The sequence below is a fragment of the Diorhabda sublineata genome, chromosome 8, assembly GCF_026230105.1.
Source record: "Diorhabda sublineata isolate icDioSubl1.1 chromosome 8, icDioSubl1.1, whole genome shotgun sequence".
Taxonomy (NCBI): domain Eukaryota; kingdom Metazoa; phylum Arthropoda; class Insecta; order Coleoptera; family Chrysomelidae; genus Diorhabda; species Diorhabda sublineata.
In genome coordinates this window covers 5,017,242-5,031,649 of record NC_079481.1, presented here as the reverse complement: position 1 = coordinate 5,031,649, position 14,408 = coordinate 5,017,242, and the positions used below count along the sequence as shown (strand labels likewise).

Sequence of the window (14,408 nt, the reverse complement as noted above, 5' to 3'; positions counted from 1 at the left end):
CTAATTAATTAATAATAACAAAAGTTATGATACAATTAAAATATTTTCATAGTGGGAGAAACAAAATCAGATGCGTTACTTCCTAATAAATTTAAAGCTTATTCAGCAATTTGTATATATCTAATATAACAACTAAATAAATTTTTTAAATATTCCCGAATAACTGTTTTTCTTTATACTTATAATAAATATATTTCTCTGGGTATTTTGGGAAAAAAGTATAATTACATATGTTGATATTGCTAGTACACGAATTCTCTAATCTATGTACAGTAACTACTTGCTAAACTACGTACATCTACACATTTATATCATAAAAATATACATTCGGGATCCCCAAGCTAACAACCAATTATTTCACTTCAAAATCACGATGAAATGTAATTCAAAATTCATTTCAATAAATGATAATAAAGATTAAATATTGAAAATAGTAGATTAACAATTATTCAATCAACAAATGTGTTTTGTCGTTTCAATGTCTCAAGCTAATATATTCAAAGATATTGAAGCAGGTTATTTTGTTTCTTGCATGTCCAAAATTCATGATTGTATACCAAAATGCCTTAATATAAATCCCAAGCTCTTCTACTTCATCCATGACAGTTTATCTTAACTATTTTATGTGCCTAATTTAATATGGTTCTTCAGAGTGAATACCAATTTATTTAAACCTCTTTCAAGGTTCTTATTTGGGAATAATTTGGATTTATTTTCCAGATCAAATCAAGTCAAGGCCAATGATTTCTGACTTTTTTCAAGGCAGTAAATCTAAGCTTTTGCACATGTAAAGTTTATTACAGTTTTCCAGAATGGAGATATATAAATTCTTATGATTTTCCACGTTTTTCAAGGCAGAGAATGATGGCGGAAAGTTTGGGCTTAGTTGCCACAGTTTATTGAATAAATACCAATGATTTACCACCAGCTTTATGGTAAATTTTATTGGCTTCTACTCGTGGAGAATTTCCAGACTTTGAGGCAGTTCACTTGACTCTCTTATAAGGAGGGTTTGATGAGATCATTTACAAATATAACCCTGAAATAATACTAATTATTCTCCACTCTTGTCAGGCCAATTTTCATGCCCTCGCAATATTTTATGTGAAGGGCTCTTTTTAGGCAAATTTGTATGTATTATATGTACATAATTTCTGCAACATTTTTTGCGTGGAGAATAAGATATTTTTGCCATACTTTAGGGTCTAAATACCAAACATTTTCCAATTCTTTCAAGGTTCTTTTATTTGGAAAGTTTGGAATTGATTTCCAGAGCTTAGAAAATGAATGTGTAACATGCGATTTGGCCTTTTTTTAGTTACTTCTAGCGTCGAAAAGCTTGTTGCGTCCAATTTAATATTTATTGTTCACCCCATATGAGTACTAATTTTTTATATACTATAAGATACCAAATACCACTACCTCAGGAAGAGTCTCCTGCCGGGGAAGTGAGTTTATAATGTCGATGCGATTCCACTTGTTGTAAGGCAATTTATATGTATAAATGTACAATATTTCTCAGTATTTTCAAGACTGTATTCTTGGCTTTTTGGCATGATGATTGTGGGTATATTTGATGTACCATAAGGATGACTACCACTTCTTTGAAACCAGTTTATCTTCGCTCTTTTTGCAGAAGATCTTGAGATTATTTGCCAGAATTCAATAAATAAACATCATAGATAATTACTGTTATATAGAAGGCTTGAGATTATTCTATTTATATTATAGCTTTTTGTGGAGAATTTGAGATTATTTACCAAAATAGAAATAACCAAATGCAAGTGATTTTCCACTTTTTTGAATGCACTCTACCTTAATACCTCATAGTTGTGGAGTGCTTGGGATCATTTGCCAGAGTTGAAGGGAATAAATGCCAAGGATTTCATATGGTTTTTCGAAATTATACCTGCTTTTATCATCAACCTTTCAAAGATTAATTACTTCTGTAAAATTTTACAGAAGATAAATTTTTATTACTGTCGTTCAAAACTAAAAGTAATAGTGAAGATTGAGTATTGTTATTAAGCTTTAATAAAAACATAATTAGAGCTTTTGAGATCCCACAGAAGCAAAAAATGATACAAAAAATTTGTTTATTATATTCATATTATCAAACCAAGAAGTATACTCGATGCGATAAATAATTTAATCGAACTATTATTATTTTTGGAGAATCTCAATTATTAGTGGCAATTTGGACCATTTTTAAAAGTCGTAGATAATTTGAAAAGAATATGGTGACAGATATTACGAACTTATATATTTATTTCAGTTTATTTGTGCTGAAATGTTTGATTCAATTTATCAGATACTTATGAAACTGCGAAATCATTCATTAAAATTTGATGCATTTTCATTCTCGAGTTTCTATTGGAAAGAATAGATACAACACCATGAATTTCCACCTCATTTATTCCGATATTCAAGTATCCACATTATCACAGTATCTACATTTCTATGGTAACTACACCTAGATGTCGTTGTCATTTATCTTCTGGTAACTGATTTCTTAGTGATAATGCATTACTTCTTTATTCTCAACGAATATACTAGATTAGTAAGTTATTATAAAAAATATTAGCTGGTGTATCAGACTGTATATTCTTCTCTATTGATCTTTATTCCAGATGAAGAGAAATATTTCAACAATCATTTGGAAGCTGAGGAAACCAATTTCATAATGGCTCAATTGACCCCAGCACGTTCGGGTATGAATAATTTAATAATTAATAATTTTACTTGATTTTACACTTTTAGATAGTACAAATCAAACCAAAGCTATTTATTCCTTGATCTAAACACTTTTCTGACAATAATTGAAGTTTTTCAAGAGCACGGTATTTTTGCTGTTTTGGAGGGTGCAAATTATTTGATAGTATTTATTATTATTATTATAGTATTATTCTGTTAGGATGATGATTGAATCTTTCAAAAGACATGCGAACCAAATGATCCAATTGTTCTTATATGAATAAATATTTCAACTGATTCCACAATTCCTCTCCACAGTTTGCAATTCTGTTCTTTTGCACCCCAATTCTGTTCTAACCACTTTTTCCTTCCATAATTCTTCTCCGTTCTTTATTTATTCTTATTCATCCAAAAATTTTCCTTTCTCATATAACCAGTTTTGTTTCTTCTTAAACTTAATGTTCAGTATATTCTAATTTTGACTACTCTGGATAATTCTTTTGATCTAATCAACTCTTTAACGATGCAACGGCTTTACATTTATTTCTATTTCAGTCAACTCTTTTCATTTTCATTTGACAGTGTTGTTTCCAGGTTTTTTCTCTATATATTCCTTCCTACTTATAATATTCTGTATTTACATCATATATTCTCTTGGTTTATTCTTAATCTCCAATCTTTTGCAATTGTTTCTAGTTTACTAGCTAAATCTTCTGTATATTCTGTTTATATTTTATTATCTCGTCAAATTTTTTCTAACGCTAGATTAAAAACCACTGGATTTCTTTGTTTTAATCCCTTTTCAACCCCAAATTTATCTGATATAATTTCATAAATTGCTACTCCACTGTGTAAGTTATCTTGGGGGCAACATACATTTCATTGCTATCTACTGTGTCATAAGCCTACTTAAAATCTATAAACATAACTGAAACGTCTTGATTTAGCTTATAACTTTTATCCATTAGTTTTGAGGGTAAATATCTGATACTGTTCATCTTCCTTTCTTGAAACCTCCTTAATATTCCCTCATTTTTACGTAATATTTATTGATTTGCTCTGCAAATTATTATAGATTTCAATATATTTGAAAAGCTAATTTTTAAATGATAATTGAATTTTGTCATATTCTTTTCAGGACTTCGTATTAAATGATTCAACCAACAGCCATTATTCTATACTTCTCCAAAAATTGTATTTTATCGACGTATACATCCTAGCTCAGATAAAATATTATTTAAATATGAAAAACAATGATGGACTTTTTCATTGTTTCTGAACCAATTTTTTATATACAAAATTATCTCATATGAAATGAACCTATTCGATAAATTATTTCAAAATTTTAGACAAATCTTCAATTTACTTCTAATCGGTTGAAGTATGTCCACTTCATAATTAAATATCTTATAGAGACGGCACTGTCTTCAAAATATGTACAATAAATTCAATTATAGCATTATTATGTACTAGGTGGTCGATTTTTATTCTTAAATTGGCAATTTACAATATTATCTCCATCCAGCTTTCTCTCTGATTTACAAGCGCCCCCTCCAAAATTTTAAATAAGAAAGGGGATCGTGTGACACCCTGTTGGAAAGGGATTTTAGTCCTCTATTCAGGATAACGTTTTTTAACTGAAAAAATTGATTTGTAAGATGTAAAATTTTGATAATGTCTATCACAAAACGTAGATTGAAGATAATTATGGTATATAATATTTAGAATTTATTTATTTATGAAATCAGGTAGAATTCAATTTACTGATCAAACAAAGTCTTGAGATTGAGGAAAATTCGCATAAGACAACTCGAGAAGTTGTCGCCGACAAAGATGTAAGTGAATCATCTATTTTGAGAGTTTTGCATAGAGAAAAATACCACCCTTACAAAGTTCAGTTGGTTGAAGATGTTCCCGATAGAAGGCAAGAATTCTGTGAATTAATGATGGAAAGAATAAACGCAGATTTGCAGTTTATAAACAAAATTGTTTTTTCTGATGAATCGACGTTTCATTTAAACGGAAAAGTTAGCAAACAGAACTGTAGATATTGAAGTACAGAAAATCCTCACTGGATGTGTGAGACTCACACTAAATATCCTAAAAAATTGACTTTTGGGCTGGTATCATTAACAATGGAATTATTGGCGCAATACAAAGACTTTTTCCTGATGTAAATCATCAGTAAGACATTATTTAAACGAGGTTTTTTTAAATGGATTAGAAGACGTGGATCGATCTATTGGACGGCTAGATCCCCCGATTTGACTCCTCGTGATTACTTCTTATGGGACTATTTAAAACCTAAGGTATATTTCGATAGAGCAGACAATAATGCTGATTTAGAAGTTAGGATAACGGAAGAAATTAATAAAAAAACACCTGAGGTTATACAAAATGTTGTACGAGAATTCCAAAATCCAAAAATGTCATTTTGAACATTCAATTTAATTGTAAACTATATTGAAAAATACATTCTGAAGAATACGCCACATTATCAAAATATTACACCTTAAAAAATAATTTTCTCAGTTATGATTGCATCAAATTTAAGAAATCTTTCAAATTACTTTGGAGGTCAACACTATTATTTACTTATATGAGTTTTTTCATTTTCTGGTTAATATTATTGAATAGAAATGAACAAAGACTTAATGAATGAAAAAAGTATTGCCCAATTCATGTGTTTGCCTAAAATTTAGAAGTGGTTTCCGAAACTATCTTGCCACTTGGTGTATTTTCTACTAGATTCTACATGTTCGTTTCTAATACTTAAATATTAGTGATATGTATTAGTTTCATTCGGTACACGTGGGTTAATAATAGTTATTTAAAAGTTGTTACAACAAAACTGTGTGAAAACTAACTCAAACTAGAGAAAATATTAACGAAAATTTTGTAACAACCCATTCATAACCGAAACTTTGATAATATTTAAATGTAATTACAACAATCGATATAAATATTTAATAAATACAATAGTCCATATTTTGAACATTTGAGGATACAATTTATTGCATAAATCTTTATGAAAAAATAACTACAAACTAATTACTTTTTTGATATAATTAATACAATGAATTTTTCTGATCATCATTCTTCATCTTTAATCAATCTTACAAATCATTAAAACAGATCTAAACCATATCGGGTTTACTTAAACTGGTTGACAAGAATTTATGGATGATACATAGTCAACAACCATACGAAAACGTATAACATACAGGGTGATTGATTAGTATGTTAAGCTCCTGCTTCCTTTGTCCTTTTAGATATCAACTAGAAAGTTTTTGGGATCATATCCATCATTAGTTTCTAAAATTTAATATTATTTACAATCTTAAATCGGGTTCCGGAATATCAAAGTTACATTTTTATGTTTCTAAATCGTCTTAATCTTATGTCTCTTGTTTTAAAATTAGTTTTTTATCAATATATTTTTCACAATAGGAATATTTTGTATAAAGAAAATACATCTAACGAAAACACATTGTAAAGGTTCTGACGCTGTCTACATAGGACAGACATCTCAGTATTTATAAAATGGACTAAAAGGTCATCAATACGATAAAAAAAATAAAAGTGCATTAACGAGCAACAAAAAATTGGAAAAACATAAATTAATTCATGAAGAATCAAAAAATAATGTAACGGAATATAGGCAAAAAGGAATTTTTAGAAATGGTTCACATTCATAAGAACGAGAAAGCTGCCAATGATAAAAAAGTACAGTTGTTGTATTTTAAAAATTTCAGAAAATTATTTTTCCGGTTAATCTTAATTGTATTTGGTACAGGGTGAATAAAAATACTATTACATTATTTTTTCGGTTTTCTCAAATGTATTTTATGTGATTATCAAAGTACTACCAATATATTTGTTTGATATATTTCGATTTTTCTGTGCAAAACAATGATTACCTACCTATATTTAAATATTTAACAATTAATTGTGAATCGGGAATTATTTATTTGTCAAACAATGACCTTTTATAATTGCTGTTTGGTAAATTCAGGGTTAAATTTAAAAAAAAGTAACTTTGATATGACATAGTAATATTTTAAATAATTTTAGAATGTGAATCCTTCCAATTGATACTTCAAATGACAAAGGAGCCACATTAATCAATCAAATTGTATACGAATTTAATTATTGAAGACTGAGAAGAATCATTTCTAGTTATTTTTCAATTATTCGATGAGTTCAAATGTGTAAAATGTGGATTGTTATTTGAAACGTAAAAATATAAATCTGAAAGTTAAACAACAATTCAACAATATACAACAAACACATACTTTTTCTACTTTAAGATAAAATTTTATATAATTTCATCCATATCAAAATTTCATTTGAACCGTTGAACACAAACAGTTGTAAATATTATAAACCATATTCATAAATCTAACAATAAAATAAGTTCTTTTACTTCTAACAACAAACAGTCCCTTGTTCTTAATTTTGGACTTAAAAAATTCACTTTTTCTAGTAATATTGAATTTAAAGTATGAGAAGAATTGCTAGTTATATTAGTCTAGTCAAGAAGTTCAAAAACGTGAAAAATATAGATAAAGGTCCTAAAAATATGAGTGTTAACTCTTTGGATTCAGAATCATCTCTATAAAAAGGTTTTTAAGAAGAATTTTGATGCAGGTGAAAAATTACAAATGTGATTAACAAAATATATGGGAAAAATGGTATTCAGGTTTTTGGTAATAATTCGAAAAATATTAATATTCAAAAAATTTTGAGAGAAGCTCGTTAACGAGGAGGAAATTTTCTATAAAAAGTCTGGAATCTCAGAGCTGTATCTCCATTATTTATAATTATATCTTGATGTTGAAAATAGGGCTCCGCGCGGCTGTTAGTCTAGTCAAGACGTTCAAAAACGTGAAAAATATAGATAAAAGTCTAAAAAATATTAGCTATGGCTCATTGGTTTCTGAATCACTTCTAGAAAAATGTTTTTGAGGGATTTTCATGCAGGTAAAAATTGAAAATGTTATTAACAAAATAAATGGAAGTAATGGTATTTAGTTTTCTGGTAATAACTCGAAAAATATTAATATTCGAAAAAATTTGAGAAAATATGTTCTTACACATACTTACTACATAAAGAAATATAAGAGAAAACAATATAAATATAACAAGACATGTCCTTTCTAAGGCTAAACTCAATACAACCTCGAAATTGATTCCAATGGAGTGGGAAGTCGATAATAAATTAATTTATTTGCAAACTTGAACGTTAGAATAAATAAATCCGAAGTGACTACTGTGCAATAATACGTGAACAAAGGAATCTTCAAAATATTTCAAGGAAAACGTAACACGCCGAATGGCATATTACAAGTATTTAATGTATGTCGCGATGAAACTTTTACCGCGTTTTTTCTTGTGTACATCCACAAGGAGGTTCTTTTTGGTCTCTATTACTTATTCAAACGCGGATAAAACAAAGCAGTTGTGATTGTTGGTGCATCAAACAGTTTTTAGAAGTTGCATATTCCTAATGGTTTAATGTTTTTCCTAGAACTTGCAGTTTATTTACTGCGATAATGGACAATGTTTAAAGTACCAGCATTCCGATGCTGGGTATCAACATTGTTATGATTAGAACGTGAAAATAAGTTATCGTTATCAAGTCTATCAGTCTCGTAACTTAGGATCATCATCTCGATCTAACGAAAGTATTTTATGATTAATGAAATCTTGATGTTATATTAATTGTTGTCATTACCACAACTCCGCACAAACAGTCAATAAGAAATATTATAGTTATTCGTAGAAATTTGTTCCGGTACTTGATGCAAAAAATTTGGGAGTGAGTAGATGATGCTACTGTGACATGAAACGACCCTTAGTATCTGAGTTATAGGCTTTTAAAGTTGTGAAATAAGAACTATCTTAAAAGTTACGGATTGTTAATTGGGCATGAGCTGCCTTTGGCATTCAGATAATAGTGTAGAATTATTCATTCCATGAAACACTCTAAAAAGACATGACATACGTAAGCATCAATTGAAAAGTCACAATGTTCGAATGTTTAATTTAGAAAATATACTTAAATATAAATTCTGATTTTGCAAATTTAAAAGCCTACAAATCAGAAACAAGGTTTGTTATGTCACTCACTCCCGAAGTTTTTACATCAAGTCTCGGAACACCCTGTTTAATTGTTACTTGATGAAGTGGCACATATACTCAACACTACAGTGCTCGAGTCATGATAAATGAGAAAAACAAACGGAACTAACAGCTTCTCTCATGAATTTTGAAATGTTCAAATAATATCCGTGTTTTTGTGGAGCATTTTTAACTCTCCCCTACAGCACTACAACAAGAAATATATCTCTTAAATAACTTGTAGTTAATATCAACTGTTAATTTAAAACTTACTGTATAATATCAATTCGTAACAATAAATACTTCAACTTATCATCATTGCATTTAACTTCCAATCCGGAAGAGCATCAAATCATTTACTCAACGCTTTCATTCATCTTTCACTTAGGTCTAGTCAAAAGAGTTTGCATTATATTTAAGCTCTCTTCAAGCGATTGCGCGAATCTACTCGTACTAGTTACCTCCGAAGACCAGAAAGCAGATAAGCAGAAGATGATGCTATCGTTCTTAGGGTTGTAGGAAGCCCCATAACCATCCGGTTCGACAGGACCATACCCCATGAAGCTGTTGGTATTGGTAGCTACTTGACTTGTGGATAAAAGGAACTTATTAGCTATCCTATATGAGGGATCAGTGAAAAATTTTGGCAGTGGTGAAGCAGCTGTTGGTGATGTTTCTTTAGAGGCTTCTCTTAAGCCTAGAATGTGTATGTCTATACCTTGTCCTAGAATATTTTCCACCATTTCGGTGGTTTGGGCGGCAACGGCTTCGGTCCATAATATAATCTTCTTATCATCACTGACTAAATGGAAAGTAACCTAAGGAATAAGAGAATTTGGTGTTAAAAGTTAGACAGATGTAACCATTGTGAAGAAACAATCTACATTCGCGACGGTACTAATAATAATTCTATATCTATCGCGTGGATTATTTTTTACATACATACATACTTGTCTTTAAAAACGAAATGCAATTTCTTAAGGTTTTTGACCATATTTCACGATTGGGACCTTGCTTGTGTTTGTTTGAAAAATACTTAATTTCTGGCTGATAGGACACTGGTTCTTACACCATGACAATGCACCTTAAGCTATCTACGTCCAAAATCTAAAAATGGGATGTTTACTCTTTTCAACTGACAATGATTTCGTGGATATAAACGCATGGGAAGGATCTTGGAAGGACAACGATTGCATAACATTCTTTCCCACGTGATCTAAGATCATAGAAAGATTGGTCAAAAAGAGGCTTTTGTCATTTCTATTTAAATATAAAATTTTTACTACCTCTCGCATGGTTTAAGTCAGCTTTTAAGGGTTGATACAAAGGTGTCTTCTTGCAAGCCAATAGAATGTGAACTTGGACCGACCCTGATCTTACGGCACTTCATAGGGACCATATCTAGTGATCTAATCACCCTTAAATTGCACCCATTTTTCTCAAGAATACCATAGGAGTTACATATTGCAACCTTATCTAAAAAATTAAGCTCCTCCTGTTTTGCGCTGAGATCAGTTCCCAAAGAACTGAACTTATCCACCTACCTGACAGTCTTTTATGCCCTCATTGAGTCACATCTAAGATATGCCCTTCCATTATCTCTACAAAAGAGAGCTGTTAGATATTTACTTGAACTAAACAGCAGGGCTCACTGCAGGGACTTCTTTAAAAGATTCTTCCTTTGCCTAATTCGGAAGCACGCTTTTCCAATTTCACAAAGGTTGTTGCAAGGCTCTTAGGAACGTGGAGCATGACCTTCACCTACCTACTCTACGTTCAAAATTAGTTAAGGGCTCGATATTTTACAATGCAAAAAAATGCACAATCACTTGCCAATTAAAATCGAATCGATATCATCTTTTCCCGCATTCCGCAATAAGTTGAGGACATATTTAGGAAAGTGCCTTCTACTCTGTAATCGAGATCGAGGAATAGAAACGAAGATAAGGTTTTCAGCTGAATTTCTACAGGTGTACAAAAACTGTCAAGAACAATGGAGAGATATGTATTAGTTGTATGTTAGATTATTTTTAAGTCTTCTTCCGTATTTCCATAAAATAATATGCGTTTACCTTTTTATTTCCATGCTCATCATCATCTTTAGGCTGTGACATAGCTTTAACCCATTCCAAAGCTTCCGGACTGGCTGATCTAATACAATCCACTCTTCCTAACCTGAATCTTCTTGTAGACGCACTTTCGTAAGTAGCTGTTAGTTTTCCGTACAATCTATAATAAGCTAGTTGAAGAGCTAGTTGTATATAAACGTCGGGACTAACTTTACAAGATTTTATAAAATCTTTTCCGTAGCCGGTGAATCTGAAAACTTGAAAATCGAGGTCTTTAACTAAATTATCCAAATAACAACCTGCTTCTTCTATACGTTTGTGATCGGTAGCTTCTAGTATCCACTCTAAGCGCTCCGGAGGAGGTAGATGACTACTGGTAGTTGCTGGTACCTAAATAAAAAGAACAACATTCGCCTGATATAATTCAATTTGATTGAATCGTCTTTATACCTCAGAAGGTGACGTGAAAGTATCCGCGTGTTTCCATAACTTTTCGGCTAATTGAATAACTGCAATTCCTTCGGCATTGGAGTGTTCATAACATAGACCACAAGCACCATCTCCGGATATGATGAGTTGAATTGTTTTATCGAACCATCGGTTCGGAGAATTGTGTGTACTACCTCCTCCGTGAATCATTTGATGAGCTAGATTGGTTTCGTCTCGTCCAGCTGTTGTGTGACCTTTGCCTCCTGGAAACATCGAATTAGAAACAGACAATAGAAAAAAATCCAAAATAGTGAATGTGGAGAAGATTCTATGACACCAATTAAGTGATTTGAAGAATTGGCTACAATAAAAGATATTGCAAAAAGTACTAATGCTTAAAATAATGATTAATTGGGATGGAATTAAAGGCATATAACGGTAGGTTTAATGCATTAAATTGTGACTAATTTGAGGATTATCCCAAAAAAGTTTACGACCAACGATGGGACATACTCACCCTTTTGTAGTCTACAATTGAAGTTTATGGGTAAAGCTTCGTCTAAACACACTACTAATAATGATTTGGTGATGAGGTCTAAATTTCTTTTATTTCTTTCTTCATTCATAAGATCTTCTCTCGCTTCGGCCCACAATGTTCTCTTCCAACCAGTTAATAATCCTATTGGAGGAGGATTACACAGACACGGTGCGTCGTCCAGGATGTACAAAAATTGAGAACAAATCTCGTCTTCGTTCAATCTTCCTCTATCCGCTTAAATGATATTATAAGTTACCAATTTTGGTATCGGAAAAAGTAATAAATAACTTACATGCTTGAATAGGAACACAATATAATTGATTTCTACAAATAACAATGATATGTTCAGAAACTTGATCTCCAGTCTTTGGTATAGGACAAACATATTGCGAATCCCTTTTTCTACCAGGTAACCTGGAAGCTCCTAATATTCTATAAAACTGTGCCATACATAAAGGTTGTCCGGGTTCCCTAGAAGTAGCCTTTTCTATTGGTAAGGATTTTCTATTAAGAATATCTTTGTGGTCGAGAGCGGCATCTATAAGTCTTGCAGCGAATCTAGCTACATCCAAAATAGTCGTGAATTTTCTAGGAGGAAATACCATACCAGGGTTGGAGTTAATCGGAATTGGCTCTCTGTAGTTTAAATACATGTCGTTCAACCAATATTCATAAGCCTGGAAATTACAATACAGTTTGATGATTTCACAAGACAAATTTTCTTTACCACCCTCGTATTTTCAAATTAGTGATTATAGTTAATGAAATGATTTATGTTTTCTACTTTGGATGATTGATATATTTTTTCATTTTTTATATACAGTCGATGATAATTCACCATAAATTCAACCACGAACCGATGGCAAAATACCCCGCAACCCACGAAATAACATAAAATCTATTCAGGCAGATAACGAGGGGGGAAAGACGGGACACCAATCAGGGCACGCACGCACGCGTCCTATCACACCCACGCTCGCCCAATCCAGCCCTCTCGTGGCCTTAGGCCAAATAAGACAATAGGGGATATAATCGAATTTTTATGCTCGGATAGTCTCTGCTCTACCACGTTCATAAAAAAGAAGCCTACCGGCTACAATGCAAAATTACGTTAGTAAAGTTTCCATTAGTTGAAAGTTCGTTAGCGAAACTTATAACAAACAATTTTTTCCTCGAAATATACAGTGTGTTCATAAAGATACGCGAAAAATTCATTATCAATATAATTTTTCGAACAATATTGAGTAATTGATTTACTGTCGGGAATAATCGGTTAATTTTGTAATTGTACGAGGGTTGACTGAAAAATCTCCTACTCAATAGAAAAACAATACAACATAGTCTCTTATCAAGTCTATACACTCTTTTTAACTCTTCAAAATAATGATTGCAGTTTTCCTTTTCGAATTAGGCTATTAAGTTTGCGTTAACGTCCCCGTCTAACGAAAATCTCTCTTTAGTCCAATAAACAACTGTTTTAACCTTAAATTTCCATCAAGATGCATTGATTTGATTGAAATTTTAACAGTAGATATTGAATACCTTAAAAAGCAAAGTCTATGCCGATAGTCTGGTTCCGAATACCACCGCAACTAGGGCGTGATTTTTTCTTGAAACTAACCGCAAAAATTGATAGAAAAAAAATTCCAAGCAAAAACTATAGAGTTTTTTCGAAAATCAATAATTTTTGACATATTCGTGATTGAAATTTTGTTACATAAAAACATCGATTTTTCACAAATAACTTATAAACTTTAAAAGTAGCTCTTAAAAAAATTAATAGACTTTTTTGATTATAGAACCAATACAAACCGAGTTATGATTTATTAAAGGTAGAATTCATTTGGTGAATCGAAGATTTTGAAAAATTTAGAAGTGAATAAGTCGAAAAGGGACAATTTTACGAAAAAAAAATGTATTGGAACTTTCTTGAGGAACTTTAAGAAACCATTCAAATGAGACTTTATAAAACTTTGTAATATATAAAATAAGAGAGTTATAACGAAAATAAATAGAATAATTTCCATATATTGGCAAAGGATAGATTTCCGAGTGAAGGGCAAATAGAAATTAATTAATTCCAAAATTTCACACAAATCCATGCTGATGAAATTCTGAGGTGATACCATATTTTTACCCTTGTTCACTGGACTATTTCTGCGAGTGTAATTTTAAGGTAAGGAAACACCGAAATGTGAGATTGTGCGTTTCTTTATCATCAATCATTTTTTTTTTTTCATCAAATGTGGTCGATTTTTGATGACCATCCTTCCAGAAAATCACTTTTCTGGTCCATGAAACTGTCTTTGCCGTTTTCGGTGCAAATTCACCCTTTGTAATACACTTGACAGTTATATTTTTTCAGTAGTGTATTGTTGGATCCAGGTTTCATCCGCAGTTAAGAATTGATGCAAAATTCTAAGACTCACGGGCTCAGAGATAGCAGCTTAGATCAATGAATCTAAGGATCTGCCATTGAGTATCTATACCGTGAACATGAGATTGAAAGAAGCTGGTATTTATAGAAAAGTGACATCTTTCAAGACATTCAAATA

General features: G+C 31.3%; 2 protein-coding genes across 2 annotated transcripts in view; both read right to left on the bottom strand.

Annotated features, from left to right (window-relative positions):
* The window catches only part of LOC130448378 (pyrimidodiazepine synthase-like), a 445,274-nt gene that overhangs the window by 301,348 nt on the left and 129,518 nt on the right, over positions 1-14,408 (bottom strand). The gene's annotated exons all lie outside the window — the stretch shown is intronic.
* Positions 206-14,408, bottom strand: part of LOC130448370 (choline O-acetyltransferase) — a 135,984-nt gene continuing 121,781 nt past the window's right edge. Inside the window, exons 4-8 of the mRNA XM_056785730.1 lie at positions 12,146-12,530; positions 11,833-12,087; positions 11,337-11,578; positions 10,890-11,276; positions 206-9,635 (exon numbers count right to left, since the gene is read on the bottom strand). Coding sequence (XP_056641708.1) covers positions 9,198-9,635; positions 10,890-11,276; positions 11,337-11,578; positions 11,833-12,087; positions 12,146-12,506 — 1,683 coding nt within the window. The 5' untranslated portion in view covers positions 12,507-12,530 and the 3' untranslated portion in view covers positions 206-9,197. The remainder of the gene's footprint in view (positions 9,636-10,889; positions 11,277-11,336; positions 11,579-11,832; positions 12,088-12,145; positions 12,531-14,408) is intronic.